Here is a 23,306-nt window from a genome sequence, read left to right on the forward strand (position 1 = left end):
CAATCATCAGGTTCTCATTTCCTGGTCCTAACAATATGTCCATGGTCTTCTGTGAAGGTCTCAGGGTCAGTGGCGTAGGGCCCCATAGCAGGCTTCTGAATGGGGCCCCCCTTCCCACTTCAAAAATATACTTATTTCTATACTCACTTGTGTGAGGTACACACCATACATCGTATACATACAGCAGCATATATACATCACATATATGTACTATGTGCACCACAATATGTATAGAATGGTGCACATCCTCCACTTTTTAGTTTGTCAGGCCAGATGATGGGGCCCCCTGACACTGTGGGCCCCATAGCAGCTGCGATGGCTGCTACCACTATAGCTACGCCCCTGCTCAGGGTTAAGAGGCTGCACTTTGTGCCTCATGCCTCTATAACTCATAGTAATGTAGTGGTCTTCACAGTTTTAGCCATTTACACCAACTCCTGACAGTAGGTTCTTAGAGAAATGTTGAGGTTCCTTCTCAGGTTATGACCATTAGAGCGTTGTTGCTGGTGGCCAAGGAAAAGGCCATGATCTGAAGTCTCAGGGCCCCACAGCAAAGTCTGTACCTAGATTCACAACACAGCCATGTATATAGGTATGTATATATGTAGCCATGTATATATATATAGTATAGTCACGTGTGGTGTTTTACACCATTGTACTACAGAATAACCCACCCATATCATGAGATCTGCAGATCACCTGCCAACTCAACCACTGGGCAAAGGACCCTTTATAGGACCCATTTATGAACAGGTCCCTGATCACAAAGGACCCTCATCTCCTGGCCTGTCTGTTTTAGTGAATTTACTTTACTACAATAAGGCTTTTACTATTTCCTTAAAGGGAAACTATAAGTAGTTTTGACCATGCAGCACTTCAGCCAGTGTCAGGTATTGTCCCCGGAGGGATGTGTAATCAGGCCCTTGTGTATGTTAGTAGCAGCAGGACTGTGGTATAAGGATTTATATTACAGGAGTGAAGTACTGGATGGTTGTTTCCTTACACTGCTGTGCTCTGAGCTCTCTGCAGCCAGTGTTATGTTTTGTCACTGGAGATCTGTGTAATCACACCTGTGTGTATGTTGTTAGTAGCAGCAGGCCTGTGAAATGTGGCTTTATATACCAGAATTGTGGCACTAGAGTGGTGTGTCCCCACACTGCTGTGCTCTTAGCTCTCTGCATTGATCTCATCCAGAGCAGAGGGTTCAGTGCTGAGAGATAAGAGCACAGCTGTGAGATGACATGCCCCCAGAAGCATGTCATCTCATGAATCCAAATTTCACAGTCCTGCTGCCACTTGCAACATACACAAAGGCTTGATTACACATCTCTCCTGAGTCCAGAGCCAAAACCTAGAACTGACTGCAAAGAGAACAGGGCACAGCATTGTGAGGACCCTCCACCCCCCACCCCCACCCCAGAAGCTGAAATCCAAGAATATGAATCCATTTTTAACAGTCCTGCTGCTACTAACAACATACACAAAGATCTGATTACACTGGCTGCATTTTATATGGTCACAGCTGCTGATGGTTTCCCTTAAAGTCAATTGCTACTTTATCCAGACATTAACCCTTTAGGAGTCCCACACACACATATATATAACCCTGCTTTCCCATGCTTACAAACAGACAAATATAAAAAGTATAAAAGTGCCTTTGTGTGATCATTTACATATTATTTGTGTTATATATATAAAAAGTGCCGTGTATTTCGCCGTTATGGAAATCGAAGCTTAAGACACCGAGGAAACGCAACGCAGCGGTCCACACCATAGAGGGCGGAAACCAGACATAAGTAATGGATGTCACATCCGAGATTCTGTCCAGAGACATATCCCCCTATATACATGCACGCTAAGCCCTCGTTCACACCCGGCAGCTCGGTCCTGCACCCTTCCTGACTTTTTAGGGTGAAGAAGAGGTAGAAATACATGTAGTGTATCAGTTCTCTGGACAGGGGGCGCTAGTAAACCCTCGGATAACAGTAAAATGGGTCATTCAGAGTAGATCGCAATTAACTCTTTGTAACATCTTGTTTTGGGGAACTTTATATACAGAGTATCCCCTTAATTTCAGCTTCTCGGATCCATACACTCGATATTTTATCGTCCTTTCTCCCGATACGTACTCTGACAGTAAGCGTCGCCATTTCCAGAGGCAGCGATCAAAGTCATAGGAGAAATTTACAATATTTACAGCTTCAGTTCGGCCACGGAAGGGTTAAGTCCATTACTTTCTGGCCCAAAGATTCAGAATCGGAACAAGTTGATGAAATCTTGTGGGGACAGAGAAACCAGGCAGCTCTCGGGGTTGTTGGCAGTGCAGGGGTGCTCTGTGCCCTAGGAGGGAAATAGAAGAGTTAATACACAGACTGTGATACCACAATGTGACCAGTGGGTGTCACTGTTGCTCAGAACATAATTGGGGGCGCTGTTAAGTTGGGCACCCTGGAATTTCTTATGTGGATAGCCCCCAATTTTCTTCCGCTGGCACACTGACTGGCACTGCCATGTGATGCCCTTATTAAAGAACTCTGTGTTATTTGGGCAGTCTCTTACCTTCCAGGACAAGATGTGACAATGGCGGCAGAACTGTAACGTGTCCCCGTACTGCTCCCTCCTGGGGTAACACCGCACCAGTTTGAAGTACATTTTCTTCCAATCCAGATGCCCCTTGTCTGACATGATGAGCCTCTTACGAATCTACGAGGATGGTGAAAAAACTTGTTTATAAATATGTTAGTAGCAGCAGGACTGTGATATATAGATTTATATTCCAGGATTGTGGCCGCTCCAAGCACACTGCGGGCATGTCCTCACACTGCTGTGCTCTCTGCAGCCAGTGTTATATATTGTCCCAGAGAGATGTGTAATCAGACCTTTATGTGTGTTAGTAGCAGCAGGACTGTGATATATGGATTTTTATTCCAGGATTGTGGCCGCTCCAAGCACACTGGGGGAATGTCCTCACACTGCTGTGCTCTGTGTTCTCTGCATTCAGTGTTATATATTGTCCCTGGAGATATTTGTTATCAGTCCTTTGTGTATGTTGTTAGTAGAATCAAGACTGTGGAATTCTGATTTGTATTCCAGCTTTTACCAGTGTAATGTCCTCACACTGTTGTACCCTGGGCTCTCCGCATTGAATTACAGACAGCGCTAGGGATGCGTTCACACGTTCAGTTTCTTAGATGCAGTTTTCAAAGCCAAAAGCAGGTGTGGATCATAATACGTGAGAACATATCTTTTTTTTCATGACTTTCCTGGTTTGGACGTATCCTAAATCTAAATTGCATCTCAAAAACGGAGTGTGTGAACGCACCCTCAGGTGTTATCTCTGGAGCGATGTGCAATCATACTTTTGTGTGTCTTGTAAGTAGCAGCAGGACTGTTAAATATGGATTTATATTCCTGGATTGTAGCACCTCCAAGTGCACTGGAGTCGTGTCCTCACACTGCTGTGCTCTTAGCAATAAACTGTTGTACAGCAGCTCCCTGAGTGACTGCTGTAGTTATGAACCAGAAGTCATCTGCAGTTTTTATTCATACCAGATGAAAGATTCTGTGAGACAGATTAATACAGGGACCAAAGAGCACAGCAGTGTGAGGACACGCCCCAAGTGCATTTGGAAATACTACAATCCTAAAATATAAATCCATATTTTACTTATCTCTCCAAGAAAATTGCTTAAACTGGCTGCAGAGAGCTAAGAGCACAGCAGAGTGAAAACTTACCCCAAGAAGAATCTACAACCCTGGAATATACTGTCAATTCATATATCACAATCCTGCTGCTACTAATAACACGCAGGTATAATTAAACATCTCTCCAGGGACAATACCTAATGCTGGCTGCAGAGGGCACAGGACACAGCAGTGTAAGGACACATCCCTAATACAATCTTGGAGCATAAAGCCATATTCCACAGTACTGCTTCTACTAATAACATACACAAAGGTCTGATCACACATGTCTCCAGAAACTATACCTAAAGCTAACATCAGAGAGTACAGAGCACAGCAGTGTGAGGACATCCTCCCCAATACAATCCTGGAATATAAATCCATATTTTGCAGTCCTCCTACTAACAACATACGCAAAGATATGATTACACATCTCTCCAGGGACAATACATAACACTGGTCTAAACTGCTGACAGGTTCCCTTTAAGACGTCAGGCTGCTTATAAATATTCAGGCACACGCACAAACTGCAACTTTTGGCAGCGGTTCTGATTAAATAATAATGGGATGCGTAATGCTAGAACACAATGAACCAGCGGCCACGTAAAAGCGGTAATAACAGTATTATAGCTAATAATAAATAATGGGTCAGGAGGAGAGATTTTGGCAGCTAAGGATGAGATTATTACTGGACTCATCATACTGTAGAGATTAGGTTAATTTCCCTATATAGTCATCAGTGAGTGCTAATAACCACACAACGTCCATAGCAGCGCCCCCCCAGGGTCCCTGGTGTATGAGGGTACTGCAGGCACTGTGAGAGGGGGGACAGAATGTATGTAGCGCCTGTGGGTAGTTACCTGCCGCTCTGTAAAGTGATACTGACAGAGTCTCTTCCACAACAGACGATCCTCACTGAGAACCTGCAGCTCGGAGGACACTTGGCCCAAGCACACGATATCCCGGCCATCTGTCAGACGCTGCATGATGTTCAGTTGTAGACACAAGGGCAGATCCGATAAGGTCATTCCTTTACCCGCCGGCTAAAGATAGAGGAGACAATGCAGGAAAATGTCAGGAATGTCACACACAATAATGACTGCGTATATGAGATTTATATTTGTCTCATATATCTCTATCTATCTATCTCATATCTATAATAATAATTCTTTATTTATATAGTGCACACAGATTATGCAGTGCTGCACAGAACTTGCCAAATTGGTCCCTTTCCCCAATGGGACTCACAATCTAAACAACCTAAAGCCCCTTCTACACTGGCGTTTTTCACGCGCGAGTTCTGCGCGTGCATTTGACGCTCAGAACTCGCATTGCACTCTGTCCCATTGTATTCAATGGCTCTTTCTCCATTAGCGTCGTTTTTGACGCGTGTGCTTGCGTTCGTTTGCACGCGCGTCAAAATCGCAGCATGCTCTATTTTTGCGAGTCACGCGCAATTTTCACGCCCCATTCAAGTCTATGGAAATGCATCAAGAACGCATTGCACTCGCAATCATTGCAAGTGCAATGCGAGTGCAATGCGTTTTAAACGTAAGGGTTGCTAGGTGACCAGAATAACAGTATTTCCCCTGCTCGCGAACGATCATTTAATTAAAAAAACAGTGAAGAACAGTGAAGAATAGAATAAAAACAGTGAACACAGGATCATTTAAGAGAAAAACAGAACCAAAATAGCATGTGAAGAACAATATATATGTGTGAAGAACACATTGCAGATGTATTTAAACATATGCAATTTGTTCTTCACACACATATATATTGTTCTTCACATGCTATTTTGTTCGCGCCGTTCCGCGCTTATCTTCCGACAAGTAAGCAGATGTGCCGAACATCTGTAATCTATTCTGCACTGTGTTCTGCACTGTGTTTTTCTCTTAAATGATCCTGTGGTCACTGTGTTCACTGTGTTCACTGGTTTTATTCTATTCTTCACTGTTCTTCACATCTGCTAACTTGTCGGGAGATAATATACACGCGGAACAGTGAAGAATAGATCGCAGATGTTTGCAACTTATCAGAAGACATTATTTTTTAATTAAATAACCCATTTTAATCCCAAACCATGGTCCCTTTGAAAAATGCTCGATTCTCCCATTGACTCGCGCGTCAAAAATGCGCCGAAAACGCAAAAAAAACCGCTAACAACACGCGCGTGAAAAACGCAAAAACGCTAATTACTCCAAGGAAAAATGGAACAAAAACGCAGCCAAAAACTTCAGTTTTTCACGCATTGCACCCTGACGTGAAACGCAACGCTAGTGTGGAAGAGGCCTAACAGTATGTTTTTGGAGGAAACCGGAGGACCTGGAGGAAACCCATGCAAACATGGAGAGAACATACAAACTCTTTGCAGATGTTGACCTGGGTGGGATTCAAACCCAGGACCCCAGCGCTGCAGGGCAGAAGTGCTACTCACTCACTCCACCGTGCTGCCGTGTATCTATCTCTCTCTCATATCTATTTGTCTCATATCTATCTCATATCACCTATCTATATCATATCTTTAAATCCATCTCTATTTATCTGTCTATCTATCTATCCATCTATCTATCCATCTATCTATCCATCTATCTATCCATCCATCTATCCATCCATCTATCCATCCATCTATCCATCCATCTATCCATCCATCTATCCATCCATCTATCCATCCATCTATCCATCTCCTATCTATCTCATATCTATCTATCTATCTATCTATCTCATATCTATCTATCGATCTATCTATCTCTATCTATATATCTATCTATCTCATATCTATATATCTTTTTCCCTCTTACCCTGGTAATCTGTATATTGTTGAGCTGTTGCTGCCAATCCAGAATAGCCTCCATCCGATGCACCCAGAAGTTAATGTTCCCCACCAGGACGGACTTTCCCACTCCTTGGACCAGGGTGCACAGGGACGAGTAGAGGGTTTGTAACAATTCCTTGATAAGACGAATGTTCTGCTGATCTTCAAGAACTGCCATGAAAAAGGGACAAAAGGAACATAAACTTCATCCTGACAACATTGTAACAAACTGTCAGCTGTGACACCTAATAAGTCTATGCAGATTTACCCATTTACTTTTAGAAAACAAATATGTTGGTGGAATCACAAAATGTATTTGAGATGTGTGTAAATAATCAGTATTTTAATAGAAATCCCCTTTAAATCAGATGCCCTACCCCAAAATGTGAATGGTCCCTGATTCAGGACCTCTATTCATTGCCTATTAAGTGTGTCCTTCACTCTGGAGGACCCAATGCATCAGACAGATTGTGTAATGCCTTATTACCCCTGCGGGGGAGCTGCAGGCAGTCAGGATGGTTACAAAGAGCTGATTACTAGTGGTCCTAGCCTAGGACAGGATAAATAACTGATTATAGAGGTTATAGGGGCTATGCTGCTGTCAGATCCCGTGCACTTACCTTTCTGTACGACCTTCTCCAGGATGTTCATGTAGTTCTTCTGGGCGATGCCGCTCAGGGACGTCAGCTGGGACTTTGCAATCAGTTCCAAGAGCTGAAGAGAAAAAACCCCAAATATTAAAACCCTCCAAATTCTAAGAAATTATACAATTTACCAGGCAATGAACAGAGATCAACAGATGCCGTGGGTTATAGCTCTTTTGGGCCAACTAATTACACCACCAATATCTATCTATCTCATATCTATCTATCTATCAATCTCATCAAATTCATCCATCTATCTCATCATATTCATCCATCTATCATCTCATATCTATCTATCTCATATCTATCTGTCTATCTATCTCCTATCTATCTATCTATCTATCTATCTCCCATCTATCTCATATCTATCTCATATCTATCTATCTCTCTCATATCTATCTATCTATCTATCTATCTATCTATCTCATATCTATCTCCCATCTATCTCATATCTATCTATCTCATATCTAGAATATGGTGAGATACGGATGAGGTATATAACAAGTTGTAGTGTCGGTCTCCTTGGTTGTCACCCGCCGTACACCCTGTAGTAGTACAGAGGAGGTGACGCTGCTCAGTCCTTGTTTATTTACTAGTGAAGCTTCCAGATATAGCAGAGCTGAGTGAGCGCCTGCCAGGGCCTGATGTCACTTTACGAGAAGCTCAGCTCCTGTTTGCACCTGACAGCCGCATCGCCCCGTGTCATGCACCTGCAGCTGTCACTCTGCCTGGTCAGCCGCATGTGACTAGTCACTGGGCCCCGGCAGCATGACTCAGGGGGTCAGGTTCCTTTTCCATTGCACAAGCCAAAGTGTTTCCAAGAGGACAAGTGATCTGCCCGTCACCCCAGCTGCCCAGCAGTGTGACCATAGGCCAGATATTTACAGGGCATTGTTACCATGCAGACTGCCCACAGTGCTATGTATTGTCCCAGGTGCCAAATTCTCCATCATTTCCAAGAGGAATAAAAGAGGGACAAGCAGAATTCTATTGTCTATTTCTATTTTCTATTAAAACAGACTGGAGAGGTTAGTGTTCCCCTTTAATGAGATATTAGCGCGACCATGGTCATTTTCTGATACTATTAGCGACAGGGTTGGCTCCAGGTTTCAGTAGGCCCCTGGGCGACAGAGCCTCAGTGGGCCCCTTTGCACTGAAAATACATGGTGGCATTGAAAATTTAGGATCTAAAACAGTCTCCTGTTCCCTAGAATATTCACTAGTTTATCATCCCAAACAGCCCCCTCATGGTTATTTTTCAGCCCCCATGGATTCCTTATGTACAGCCTTAGTTGGGCCCCCCAGCAACTCTGGGCCCCGGCATATGCCCAGGTATGCCCAGTGCTGGCGCCGGCCCTGATTAGCTGTATATCCCACAGTGATGTGATGAAATATTGATGGATTTGCTTTGGCTTCTGTATTTATCACGTGGATGTTGTACAGACTTATGGCTCTCACTGTATCGATCAGCCGGACTGTGATTCATCAGGAAAATTTAATTTTTTTTTTAATTTTTAATGTATTTGCAGACAGATGTTTTCCCATGTGCCATAGAGAACTGGCATTGATTCATGGAGTCATGTAGTCAGCCCCAGGGTGGACATACTGCCTACATGTATTATATTCATAATATATTCATAGATTGTAATAGCGCCACTCTTGTCCTGAGGTTATGTGAGGTATTGCATTTCACAAGCTAATATTTACATTACAAAATAAACCTGACCCAGAAACACTGAGCTCATCCATCCTCCAGGTTATATATAATATACAATGTAACGATGACATCACCAGATGATTGAGTCATCGCACATGATGTCATCCAGGAAGCAGAGATGATCCCTCTGTACCCCGTGCCCTGGAATATTTCTTATCACTCCTTAGTTCTAATGTTGATTTATGCAACCAGTTTAGAAAGGATTACCCATGAGTCACCAGCAATATACACAATCCCTTTAAGAAGATTAACTATCCAGTGAATATACACCTCAGAGGACGACCATGCAGGTTCTATGGGGATTCACAGCGCAAGTAAGTCCAAGGAACATGGGAAAGGATATTATCCCTACAGGAATGGCCGTGCACCAGGGGGTCATGTGGCCCTTATATTATACGGCATCAATAAGAAATACCTCATATTTATGTATATTGGGTAATGGGAATCTCTGCGAAAAGTTTTTGATAGCTCAAGTGATAGCATTTCTTTCCTGACAGTTGTTCTTTTTTGACTGCCGTTCCCCAGGGACAGCCGTTCCCCCATGACAGCCATTCCTCCCTGATAGCAGTTCCCCCATGGCAGCAGTTCCTCACTGACAGCAGTTCCCCCATGACAGCAGTTCCCCCATGACAGCAGTTCCCCCATGACAGCAGTTCCCCCATGACAGCAGTTCCCCCATGACAGCAGTTCCTCACTCATAGCAGTTCTTCACTGACAGCAGTTCCCCCATGACAGCAAGTTCCCCATGACAGCAGTTCCCCATGACAGCAGTTCCCCATGACAGCAGTTCCCCCATGACAGCAGTTCCCCCATGACAGCAGTTCCCCCACGACAGCAGTTCCCCCACGACAGCAGTTCCCCCACGACAGCAGCTCCTCACTGACAACAGTTCCCCATGACAGCAGTTCCCCCATGACAGCAGCTCCTCACTGACAGCAGTTCCACCATGACAGCAGTTCCCCATGACAGCAGCTCCTCACTGACAGCAGTTCCACCATGACAGCAGTTCCACCATGACAGCAGTTCCACCATGACAGCAGTTCCACCATGACAGCAGCTCCTCACTGACAAAAGTTCCCCCATGACAGCCGTTCCCCTCCGACAGCTGTTGCTTCAGACAGTTGTTCCTTTCTGACAGCCGATCCTCCCTGACAGCTGTTCCCTGCGTCCTGGATCAATTCATATAGAGATGATATAAGTGTCACTCTATAAAATGATAAAGATTGCGCCTTCCAAAGCGCCAAATATGTATCAAATTTTTATCTTCTTCCCATATTCCTATGGGTTTCTGAGTTCCCCAGTTTCGTCCCACAAATATACAAATAGGACAATTGGCTTCCTATATATTTGGCTACATAGTCTGTGATACTTGACATTTTTAAAATGTTTTGGAAGACGACAAGTTCTCATCAAAACTACGTGTAAAGTTCAGCCAAAGAGACAAAGACAAGAGGACCAAGTCTTCTTCAGGACACATTATACACGACGAGTCCCAGCAATGCGATGTGATTTATCGCTTTCCTCGTGCCGCTGCCAAGACACGCGGTCCTCTTGTTATGGAAATGAATACACAAGACATCTGGTTGTGCAGTGCGATTACACAGATGCTCCAGGGACGACTCTCTGACCATTGGGTAAATTAGTTTATATTCGTCCTATCCAAGTTGAAGGTAAATATTATGATGAAAAACGTCTAGGCAAAAATAATATTTGCCCAGACCCATATTCCCTGGCTGTAGGATAATACAGTGAGGTGAGTACAGGGGTGGTACCAGTAGTGTGTTATAATATAGGCGGCTGGGGCAGTAGTCTAGGGCCCAAGCCTTCTAGGGGGCCCATGGCCAACCAAATCAGCCACCAAATTTTATGCCATGAAATCCTTGTACATCTGTTCCTGCTTTTAATACACATGTACACAAGAGCCACTTCAGGACCTTTGAAGGTCCTCTAAAGGTCCTGAAACCATAATGAAAGCAGCAGAAGCGGCACATCCTCCATTCCACTAGAAGCTGATTCTAGCACCAGATGTAGAAAGTGATTCCAGACTTGTAGGGGCCATAATATTCATACAGCCCAGGGCCCATGTAAGACTTGTATCGCCCCTAAGTTGCGGTTATGTGCAGGACCTAAAGCCAAATGGTGTCTAAAAGCCCCTTTGCCCCACACAAGCACTGATTTTGCACTGGAGTTCAGGCAAGTACCATAGATCCCATCCTTAAGGAAAAAACATTAACCAAAATATTACAGATACTTACTCGTACTACATAATTGAACCTCCGGGAATCCAAGATGGCAGTGGAAAAATCCAAGCGGTTGAAAGCCTCACCCAGAGTGCAATATCCATGGCGCTGTAATAACATAGAATACGTGAGAATTACAGAGGAATTGTTGTCTTTGGATTCTGATTGATTGGTATGAGAGCTCTAGCTATTATATCGTGTGATATTTATGATTATCATGATGGATTGGAACTATTAGATTGGATGCTTTCACTATTACCTACATCCCACCAATCATCACTCATAGGTCACTTTCTGTTACAAGATCAGTACATCCCTCTTCTGCTGCTTTCATGGTTCTCAAAATGTGATTGGTTATTTCTACAGTCTCTTTCTCAAGTGCATTGTTTTTGTTCTTCTAACTAAATGAATCATGAGTGGTCAGGTCACTGTCATCTACAAGATCAGCACACTATTCACAATCACAATCAAAACTATTCACAACCACTATTCACTATTCATGCAACTGCCCCTAAAGGGATTCTGTACTTGTTTTGTTCAAAATATTAAAAAAGTCAATAAAAATTAATCTGATTAAAAAAAAAAAAAAAGATTCACAAGTGTTTCGGTCACTGCCTACTACAAGATCAGAACACCCCTCTCCTGCTGCTTTCACTGTTCTCAATAATCACAAGCACCCACGATATTGTCCTCTACAAAATCATCCCATTCCTGTTCAGTCGCTTTCAATTTAATCATGATGTGATTGGCCCACAATATCAGATGTGGTGAGGTCACTGCCGTCTACATAATCAGCACGCTCATCTCCTGCTGCTTTTAATGTTTTCATGATCTGAGGTTATTTGTTATATATTGTGCCAATATTATGACACTACCTCTTTCTTTTTTACATTTGTGCTGTCCTCACAAGGCATCGGGTCACTGCCTTCTACATAACCAGAACACCCCTTTTCTGCTGCTTTCTAGCTTCTCATGAGCTGATTGGTAATATATTACATTGCTACCCCTATCATGACACTGCCTCTTTTCTTTTACTTATGCACTGCACTCACAAGTGGTCAGGTCACTGCCTTCTGCATAATCAGAACACTCATCTCCTACTGCTTCCAATGTTCTGGTATATGTATGTTCTGCTTACAATGTTCTCTTGGTTATATGTTATGTCCCAACCCTTATCATTACTTCTTTGCTTTTCACATTTGCACTTGACAAGGGGTCAGGTCAATGCCTTTCACAAGATCAACACACTCCTCTCCTGCTGCTATGACCCTTCACATGATCTAGCTGGTTTCCAGCAGGGGTCCCACTGTTCAGGTCAATGCTTGGCAAACACAACATGTTGAAGTTATGAATATATTGATACTCGGGGTCATGTTCTTACCTCTTTGGTGCTGCCCTTGTGCACGTAGATCCATTTCTCTTGGTACAGATCTGTGGAGGAAAATCAATACTCTTATACTCTCTCTCCATACATTTTCGAGTATTAGCCCTATATACAGCATTATTATGGCTGGGGGGGGGGGGGTTGTGTTTTGTTGTATGGTCTCGATCACTTACATTGTGTCTTTGTATTGTTGTTGAGAAAATCCTTCTTCCTCTTCTTGGCCACGATGTCGTAGTTCAGGTTAGTGATCAGGTTCTCCTTATTGTTCTCCATGTTGTTCTCCACATGGCAATAACTGGAAAGACACAAGGATTTATCAATCACACTGCCCTTTACTTTCTGGAACTTGACAAGCATATTTCCATTCCCAGACAGCAAGCAGAGATCTTAAAGATACAACACACACATATACGAAAAAGTCGCAGAAATTTTTAGTATAGGATCCCTACATTTTAGTTGCATAAAGTGCAACTGTCTTACAAATTTTGTATCAGTTTCTCATAGTTTAAGGTCAAGATCTCTGCTTGCTTTCAGTGAACGGAAACTTATTATTCACATATGTTAGCTTTCATGGTTGTGCTTGGAATGTCAGGGCATCTTAATAAGAGGAAAATCAATTGTTTCCATGAGCTGAAATGCACTACCCCTTTAAGAACCCTGGTATAGAATAGATATGGAGCAATGGACCGGTGCCAGCGGAGGTTTATGTGTAAGTGCTGTGAAGACTGGAATCTAATTTTAATACTTGACAATGAATCACAGGTCAGGAATACAGGGCAGTAATAATACACTGCTACACACAGACAAGCCTCAACATGCCGATGTAGGTGGCATGCGGATCAATGCCCAAGGCTTTAGTTATGTCACAGTGACTGAGTGAGTAGCACTTCTGCCTTGCAGCGCTGGGGTTCTGGTTTCTAATCCACCCAGGACAACATCTGCAAAGAGTTTGTATGTTCTCTCTATCAAATTTCCTTTCTAGAATTCTCTTTTATGTGAAATCTCACCCGTTTACCCATTAATAAAAACTCTTCCAAAGTCATGTGAAAATGAGCTGAGAACAGTCTGAGATGAGTCAAGTTTTGAGGCTGCGGGAGGAGTGTCATTCCAGACACCCCTATCTTCTGTTCTATAGCACCTAGAAACATGGTAGGGGTGTCATATTAAAGATAAGAATCTCATCTATTCATCAGGCTTATAGTTCTGTGATCTACAGAACGAGATATATGGACAGTTAAAGGCATAGTTGGAAATGTGAGCTGCACGTAACAATCCACTTCCTACCTATTTATATAACTGTCTGTATTTCCAGTACTACAGAACACAGAACCACAAGCCTGATGTAATCTGGAAGAGGAGGTTCTTCTCTTTAATATGAAACCAGTAGCATATTTCTGGATCCTATAGAATAAAAAATAGAGGTGCCTGAATTGACTCTTTCCCTGCAACCCCTAAAAGTGACTCATCTCAGGTAAAACATGACTCTTCTCTGCTAATTTGCATATAAATTCAGAGGAGTTTTTTTTAATATAGATTTCACATACAAATGGGAATTTTAGAAAGGACATTTATTCCCCTAGCGGTTCAGGTGCCTTTTTTTACCTTTACTATGAATTTTGCATCAGGGCCTACCCTTTAAATGCTCACTTGTACCTCCATATGACCCCCAGAAGGGGTCAAATCATAAACAGGACCCCAAATGTACCGGGCAACAAATATACAGTAATACCAGCACCTTCTGATTAGCACAGGAAGCATAGGGCCCCTTAGGCCCCTTTCACACTTGCATTTTTCACGCGCGTTTTCTGTGCGTGCTTTTGACGCGCAGAACTTGCATTGCACTCTGACCCATTGTAACCAATGGGTCTTTTCAGACTTGCATTCTTTTTCACGCACACACGCGCGTTTTTTTTAACGCGCGTTAAATCTCGACATGCTCTACTTTTGCAAGTCACGCGCGTGAAAAACGCACCATACAAGTCTATGGAGAAGCATCAAAAACGCATTGCACTCTGAGACACTTGCAAGTGCAATGCAAGTGCAATGCGTTTTTCACGCATCAATTGCCATAGAAAAGATAGAGCTCAGCCCTGAGTCCATTTCACGCGCATTTTCTGCGTGTGAAAAACGCATTGAAATTGCATTGAAAACGCGCGTGAAAAACTGAGACACTGAACAAACTCTGACTGAAAACTGATTGCACTCTGATGAAAAATGTGCGTTTTTCACTGACCAAACCCTGATCGCACCCTGATCAAACTCTGACGTGAAATGCAATGCGAGTATGGAAGGGGCCTTAGGCTCCAGGGCCCCTATGCCAGTGATTTTCAACCTGTGTGCCGCGGCACACTAGTGTGCCGCGACACATGGTTGAGTGTGCCGCGGGGAGCCCCTGTGTAGCCCCCATACTTACCAACAAGGCCCGCGTCGGCGATCCGCCCATCTTCCGTAGCTCCTGCACCGCGCGGCCCATGTCACGTGACTGACGTGACCTGACGTCAGGTCTCGTAAGTCACATGACATGGGCCGGGCGGTGCAGGAGTTACAGAAGGTGGGCGGATCGCCATTAGGAGAGAAGTTACGCGGAAGAAGACATCAAGGGTAAGTATATAATGTTATTATTTGTATAAGGAAGGAAGCTAGGGTCTTTTTTTTTTTATTAGTAAAGGGAGGCTGGGGCTTTTTATTAGTTAAGGGGGGCCTCTAGGGCCTTTTAATTAGTAAAGGGGGGCCTCTAGGGCCTTTTAATTAGTAAAGGGGGGCCTCTAGGGCCTTTTAATTAGTAAAGGGGGCCTCTAGGGCCTTTTAATTAGTAAAGGGAGGCCGCTAGGGGCTCTTAATTAGTAAAGGGAGGCCGCTAGGGGCTCTTAATTAGTAAAGGGAGGCCACTAGGGGCTCTTAATTAGTAAAGGGAGGCCACTAGGGGCTCTTAATTAGTAATGGGAGGCCGCTAGGGGCTTTTAATTAGTAAAGGGGGGCCTCTAGGGCCTTTTAATTAGTAAAGGGGGCCTCTAGGGCCTTTTAATTAGTAAAGGGAGGCCGCTAGGGGCTCTTAATTAGTAAAGGGAGGCCGCTAGGGGCTCTTAATTAGTAAAGGGGGGCCTCTAGGGCCTTTTAATTAGTAAAGGGGGCCTCTAGGGCCTTTTAATTAGTAGAGGGGGGCCTCTAGGGCCTTTTAATTAGTAAAGGGGGGCCTCTAGGGGCTTTTGATTAGTAAAGGGAGGCCGCTAGGGGCTTTTGATTAGTAAAGGGAGGCCGCTAGGGGCTTTTGATTAGTAAAGGGAGGCCGCTAGGGGCTTTTGATTAGTAAAGGGAGGCCGCTAGGGGCTTTTGATTAGTAAAGGGAGGCCGCTAGGGGCTTTTGATTAGTAAAGGGAGGCCGCTAGGGGCTTTTGATTAGTAAAGAGAGGCCGCTAGAGGTTTTTATTAGTAAAGGGAGGCCGCTAGGGGTATTTTATTAGTAAAGGGAGGCCTTTTATGACTGTTTTAGTGTCATTTTGTGCTATTTTGGTTGGTGGTGTGCCTCAGGATTTTCTAAGTATAAAAAGTGTGCCGCGGCTCAAAAAAGGTTGAAAATCACTGCCCTATGCGACTGCTACCTATTGACCCCCTATACTACCCTGGCGAGCGAGCACATACGGCACGCAAGGAATGTGATAAATATGCAAGTTCCCTTTAATTACACCAAAAAAATCGTTATGGGAACACTTCTCCTAAAAAGGATCATTTCTTGACAGTGAACCGGAGGCCAACAATTGAGCGTCTGCTGTGCGGATGAATTGTTCTCTTATTCCAAATATTGCCCAACAATAGGTTACATAATAGAGAAGGGAGCAGGGATACTTCAGCACCAGATGGATTTCTGAAAGGATTATCCATCCCTCATATAATGCTTCTTTTGTGGTGGCTGCAGCCTGAGCTAGGCCAAACACCCCTCGCTTTCAAATGGTTTATTCCAGCACTTGTAACAAAGCCAAAGGAACTAGGAGGCTGATCCAAAATACCACAAAGAATAGGGGATGGGGGATTATTACCAACAAAACTGTGTCCTGTCAGAATATATCTGAGGAACAGCTTTACCATAAAAACCAAAGATATGGAATTAAATTTACCCAGCTTTCTAAAAACTCTGAAAGCATAACACACCATGTTTGTTCACAGGATGAACAGCACTTTATGGCCACTATTCAAACATCCAAAACAGTTGTCACCCAGCTTTCCCGGTCTCCTCAATGACAAATCTATCTAGTGAAAGCTAATCTGTCAACGGCTTTAACCTGGAGAATATTTAATCATCTCTTTGTATATGTTGTTAAAGGTAATAAAAGGGGATAGTAGTTCACACATTGCTCACACTGCTGTGCCCTTAGCGCTCTGCATTGAGCTCCTATTCAGATCTTCCTCTCAGCTCTGATTGTTTGCTGTAGTATTCAACCTAAAAGATGCTAAAGCTTTTACTCAGAGCAGAGAGGGGGCATATGGAGCAGCTCAGTGCAGAGAGCTAAGAGCACAGCAGTGTGAGGATGAACTTGAAAAAATGATCAAACTGTCTTGCATGGTCAAAACCGATAACAGATTCTCTTAAGGCAAAGGTATATATATAGGAGGATAGCCGGGAAGGCTGGGTGAGGACAATGATAATTTTATTAGCAGCCGTAGTGGTTGTCACCCAGCTTTTCCAGAGACAGGTGGAAATATTGTCACTGTCATGTGCCACGTCTTACACAATAGAAGATCACTGGAGGCGAATAGTGACAGTCACAAAAGAGAGGGTAAGGACGATCCTCGACACAAAGGTCCATAAATAACAAGTTATGTGCCCGAAAGTGATATTTCTACAGAGATTCACAGATGGGACGAAGCTCTGCCCAGCCCCCAACATACTTGGTCCTTGAAGGAATATAACTTACAAGATACCAACATTGATAGGAGATGTATTTATTAGCAGTTTTATCATCTTGTGCTTCCTGTCAGTGAATAGAACCTGTCTGGTTACAATTGTATCCAGTGTCTATTTTAGTGGCATTGAGATATTGTAACAATCTTACAACAACAGAGAAGAGGAATCCATAAGTTTACCCTTAAAAGGAACATTCCAGCTGAAGGGTACTGAAAACATTTGAGACCTTGGAGGTGAGCTGCAGTACCAGACACAACCTATTAGTGGAGCTCTTTGTGTAACAAATAAGCCATGGCCCCTTTATATCTATACAATAGTTCAGTAATATGAAATTGGTGGAGATCCAACACTCAGGAGTTCTCCACTTCACCTGGAATCAACAAAGAGAACAGAGCCAGAAGAACAGTGCCATTCCTTATGTAGTGGCTGAACCAGGTAAATGCAGTTCAGCTCCTGTTCATGTAGATAGGGGCTGAGCTGCAGTAACACTGTCACTACACAGAGAATGAAGCTGTTATTTACACTCTGCTCTCTGTTCTTATTCAGGTTGCCAAAATTTTCAGACCAGTCTGGATGCCAAGTCGGACTCCCTTCAATCTGTCATCAATATCATGACTAATCTGGAGTTATCCAGGATAAGGAAAAAAAGGCTGCCTTCTTCCATATACAGCGCCCCTACTGCCACAGATTGTGCCTGGTACTGCAGCTCAGCGCCATTGAAGGTAATAGGACAGAGCTGCAATACCACACATGGCCTTGTGACAAGTGGGGCGCAGTTTGTGACATAAAGCATCAGTGTTTTTCTATAAGGAAACCAGCAGGGTATCCCATGTCTGGTACCAGGATCACAGTGGTAAGGGATGTCCATTATAGTTTATGAGAATTAAAGGGGCGGCTGTATTCTAATCATTGCACGTACAGTATGTAATAATTAATAAATAATAATAATTCCTTTATTTATATAGCCTACACAGAGATCATAAATTATACATATGTAATATACCATCATGATATACAGGGTGATAACAGCTGCCAACTCTTCTGGGCAATGTCACCCTGCTGGTGCTAGGCCAAGAATTCTGTCAATGACCGCTCTATTGCCCCCTACAGGACAGATGAGGGCACTGCAGGTCACATGCTTTTCTGAAGGGAAACAAAAACAACCTAGCAGCAGCAGGATCAGATGGCAGGGAAGGAGCAGATCTCTAGAAAGCTCCATCAGCCAAGACACTGTTTACCCTGCCTTATTATAGATCACCCAGGAAGCGCCGTATCCCTCATGCGGGACCAGCATCAACACTGGAAGAGGAGGCTGGGAGTTGTAGTTGTTATGATACAATGTCACTGCATTGCACCAAATTGACACATTGTAACAACATCATCTCTTATGGAACCTTCCCTGCTGATGCACAACTACAACTCCCAGTCTGCCTGATCCCCAATCCTTACGGCTAATCCGCTTCTTGGGACTGGATCTACCCCTAATGTTTATCTTTACGGATCACAAGCGCTTAAAAAAACACAAGGAAAAGAGCTGTCCCTTATATGACGTAGTATAAAGTAGCAATAGATGTTTAGATGTAGCTGAGCTGAGTTTCTCATCTGTGGTTGCACATTGTCAAATACACCAGAATACAATTTGTACAGTGCAGCAGAGCTGAGTATGTCAGACGCACCAGAATGATGATCAGATGTAGCAGAGCTGAGTTTGTCACCTGTGTCTGCATCATCATTGTTTTTTGCACCAGTATTGAGCTTTTCAGATGTAGTAGTGCCGAGTTTGCCACCTATGTCACCACCAGAATAGAATTGATGAGATGTAGCAGTGCTGTGTGTGTTATCTGTTGTCTTGGATAGTAATCGGAAAAAGAATGTTACGCTAAGGCAACATCATAACACATCCACCTCTGCTACATCTACAGAACAATGTTTGTGCCTATATATTAGGAGTTGAGATGATAAGAGCCTTAGTTGTTATTCACTGTCATGTTAACAAAGGGTAATTCAGTGTCGTAACAAATCCAGCTCTACTACATCTAGAAAACAGTGTCTGTGACTATATATTAGGAGTCCAGTGTCGTAAATGCATCCAGCTCTGCTAAATCTGCAGACTATATGTTAGGAATTGAGATTATTACATGTAGTAGAGCTGTGGTTGTTATCCACTGTCATGTAAACAGTGCGTAATTCAGTGTTGTAACACATCCAGCTCTGCTACATCTACAAAACAGTGTCTGTGACTATATATTAGGACTCCAGTGTTGTAATGCATCCAGCTCTGCTACATCTACAAAACAGTGTCTGTGACTATATATTAGGACTCCAGTGTTGTAATGCATCCAGCTCTGCTACATCTGCAGACTATATGTTAGGAATTGAGATTATTAGATGTAGTAGAGCTGTGGTTGTTATCCACTGCCATGTAAACAGTGCGTAATTCAGTGTCGTAACACATCCAGCTCTGCTACATCTACAAAACAATGTCTGTGACTATATATTAGGAGTCCAGTGTCGTAATGCATCCAGCTCTGCTACATCTACAAAACAATGTCTGTGACTATATATTAGGAGTCCAGTGTCGTAACACATCCAGCTCTGCTACATCTACAAAACAATGTCTGTGACTATATATTAGGAGTCCAGTGTCGTAACACATCCAGCTCTGCTTCATCTACAGAACAATGTCTGTGACTATCTATGAGTTGAGATTATAAAATGTAGCAGAGCTGTGGTTGTTATCTGCCGACATGTAAACAGTGCGTAATTCAACGTCGTAACACATCCAGCTCTGCTACATCTACAGAACAGCATCCTGGACGCTATAGATGGATAATTAACCCCGTATAGATGGGATCTGGCTGATTTTTCCTGATAGACAGTGTTACGTTCGTCGTCACTGACCTGTTGATGTCGCTGACATAGTTGCTGTGTTCCTCCAGGAATCTTTTCCATCCATCCTCGGTCTTGACCCAGTTCTGTCCTGGGGACCTCCAGTCCTGTCCTAGGAAGGGCATGGTGCGAGCTATTGTCCTGGGTATCAGCTGATTTGTGCGCCTCTGTCTGTACGGTCTCTGCTGTTCCCAGCTTGTTCTTGGCTATTTATAGTCCGGGCTTTGTTGCCGGAAGTCCCAGGCCCGGCCCCTGACTCTGACATGTGGCTTTGTTTATACCTCAGCTTTGTTATTGCAAAATTGGAAACTCAATCTCCAGGCAGTGTCCTGAGAGCAACAGATGCAGCTTCGTCGCAGTGTAGCACCCCCCCCCCTGCCCACCTTCATGTGAAGCCCACCACCGCTCCCTGATTTCCCCCTAATTGTGGGGTTTACACAGAACTGAAACATTAACCCTTGTACAGTTGTGTCGCCTTGTAAACAGGAACATAATCACGGAGTCACATGTGTCAGCGATCGGATTGCTGCGATGAGGGTTGTTTGGAGGACGTATTCTTCATGTGTTGCAATCAGGAGGTCATTACAGGCTGATCATTAACTAGAGATAATACGGAGATGTCTTATTTCACAGATTTATACATATATACGCTCAGTCACTGTAGTAATGTGAAGTTACATAAGTTTCTAATGGATCCTACCATTCAAAAGGACTCTGCTGTCTGTCAATGAATGAAAGCTTTCCTGTTTACATACAGATACAGATATAAACCTTAAGATATACTACTTACCAGGGTCGGCTCCAGATTTCAGTGGACCCCTGGGCGACAGACCCTTGGCAGTGAACTCAAGTGGCGGTATTAAAAATTCAGAAACTAAAACAGTCTTGTGTTCCCCCGAAAAGATTCCCTAGTTTATCATCCCGAACAGCCCTTTCATGGTTATTTTATATAAGCCCCTATGGATTCATCAGATACAGCCCCCCTCACCCCCATAGATTCCTTATATATATAGTGTTATGTGGGCCCCCCAGAAGATCTGGGCCCCAGCACCTGCCCAGATATGACCAGTGATGGCACCAGCCCTGCTACTTATAATAATGGATACAATTGTATCTAGTGTCTTGTCAATGCTCTGTAAGCCTCAAAGGGAACATGTCACCAGATTTTATCCCACTAAAGTAGCAGCCCCTCAGGTAGGAAATGAAACGTCCTTTCTAACTTCCCCCTGTTATGTGAAAGACGCACAAGTTTTCTTATAAAAAAATTTCCCCCAAAGCCAGGCAAGAGATGAGTCAAGTTGTAGTTGTTGCAGGGGCAGAGTCATTTGAGAAGCACCAATCTTTGCTTCCATAGTTACAAGAAACACGAATGCTGCACCTGATTTATCTTTGTGATGATAAATATCGGTTCCAACAAAATTTTTTGCACACAGACAGATTTGGGATCACCATGCCCCCTGTGTCGGATAAGTCATAATGTGCCAGAATAAGGTCTTAAAACCTTGATAAATGTGGCACAAAGCATTTTAGATTGTTTATTTGTTGCAAATCTGCCAGATTTATGGTGCAATTGTGTTAATAAGTTCCCCCCAATATGTGATAGTCTTCCTTGCTTTATTTTTATCGTCTCCAGACAATGCTCTGTGAGCTAAACAACCTGGACTCCAGACCACAGTCCGGATAAGTTAGGGCATCAACCACCAAGCAGTAAAAAGGGGCAAGTACCAGGACACAAAGATGATCTCCTGAGGCTCCAAGTGGGTAATTTACTTGTAGACAATGCTCTGTGAGCTAAACAGCCTGGAATACAGACCATAGGCAGGCTAAGATAGGGTACAATCTACCTATTCTAGAACCAAGCAGGATGATGGTCAGAGAACACATGGTTTGATGAGACATGAGAGGATGAGTTTAAGTGGTCTTGCTTGCTTGTATTCAGTTATATCCAGTCTAGACAATGCTCTGTGAGCTAAATAGCTTGGATCTCTTAATATAGCTAGCCTAAGCTCAGTGTAACCAATGCAGCATTATTTCAAATGCACACCCACAGTTCATCCAGCCTCTGAGTTGGTTCTCTTCATTTGAAATCAGCTCCAGCCAGTCTGGGAAATACTCTGTGAGCTAAATGGCCTAACAACTACAGACTATGGCCAACCTTAGCTAGAGTAACAACCCTTAAACCCTAAAGAGCCAATAGAAAATAATGTACAAACCCCTGTGCTTCTGAGATAGTCCTTGTTTTAATGCAGTTGTATCCAGTCTAGACAATGCTCTAGGAGCTAAACAGCCTGGACTTCAGACCATGATCAACCTTACCTAGGGCTGCAGCCATGAACTGTGAAGGAGAGGGAAGGGATGCCAGGAGCAAACTTGATCCCCCAAGTTGATAATTTTCCATAAATTGAATTGCATCCAGTCTAGACAATGCTCTGTGAGCAAAATAGCATGGACTCAAGACTGAGGACAGCCCTAGTTAGGGCACCAAACCAAACTGTAAAATGGGAGACGGTCGGTGCACACATGGGTCCTTGTGACTTCTATCTGGTCTTCCTTGAATTCTGTTGTATACAGTCTAAACAATGCTCTGTGAGCTCAACTGCCTGGACTGCAGACTTAATTATGTGTAACCAATGAAGCATTGTATAAGCCACCAAACAATAAAGTGGGGGGCAGCAGTCAAATGCACATACACAGTGCCCTGTGCCCTGGCCATGGCCGGCTACAGGTTTCAGTAGGCCCCTGGGTGACCGGGCCCCAGTGGGCCCCTTTGCCGTAAACTTACGTGGCGGAATTTAAAATTCGGAAACAGTTTTCTATTCTATTCTATTCCCTAAAATATTCCCTAGTTTATCATACCAAACAGCCTCCTCATGGTTAGTCTTTATACAGCCCCCTCTTGGTTATTTTATATAAATATCACCCCCTTTGGATTCCTGATGCCCAGCCTTATGTGGGCCCCGGCACTTGGCCAGGTATGCCCAGTGCTGGCACCGGCCCTACCCTGAGCCTCAGAACTGGCCCCCCTAAATTGCA

General features: G+C 43.6%; 1 protein-coding gene across 1 annotated transcript; it reads right to left on the reverse strand.

Moving 5' to 3' along the window:
- Positions 1–1,417: 1,417 nt before the first annotated feature.
- On the reverse strand, positions 1,418–20,488 carry FBXO32 (F-box protein 32). The gene is made up of 9 exons (XM_072151232.1): positions 20,286–20,488; positions 12,658–12,779; positions 12,482–12,531; positions 11,116–11,208; positions 7,120–7,213; positions 6,486–6,670; positions 4,545–4,727; positions 2,560–2,703; positions 1,418–2,340 (listed from the first exon to the last, which is right to left on the reverse strand). The coding sequence occupies exons 1-9, from the start codon at positions 20,396–20,398 to the stop codon at positions 2,251–2,253; spliced, it is 1,074 nt and encodes a 357-aa protein (XP_072007333.1). The 5' UTR covers positions 20,399–20,488; the 3' UTR covers positions 1,418–2,250.
- Positions 20,489–23,306: the final 2,818 nt, after the last annotated feature.

This window comes from Engystomops pustulosus, chromosome 5, assembly GCF_040894005.1.
Source record: "Engystomops pustulosus chromosome 5, aEngPut4.maternal, whole genome shotgun sequence".
Lineage (NCBI taxonomy): Eukaryota > Metazoa > Chordata > Amphibia > Anura > Leptodactylidae > Engystomops > Engystomops pustulosus.

Excerpts from the sequence above, each read along its gene's own strand:
- FBXO32 (XM_072151232.1), bottom strand. The coding sequence starts at position 20,398 with ATGCCCTTCCTAGGACAGGACTGGAGGTCCCCAGGACAGAACTGGGTC. Across the intron at positions 12,532-12,657 it reads CAACAATACAAAGACACAAT|ATCTGTACCAAGAGAAATGG; the intron begins GTAAGTGATCGA and ends TTTCCTCCACAG. Across the intron at positions 11,209-12,481 it reads ACAAGGGCAGCACCAAAGAG|CGCCATGGATATTGCACTCT; the intron begins GTAAGAACATGA and ends ATGTTATTACAG.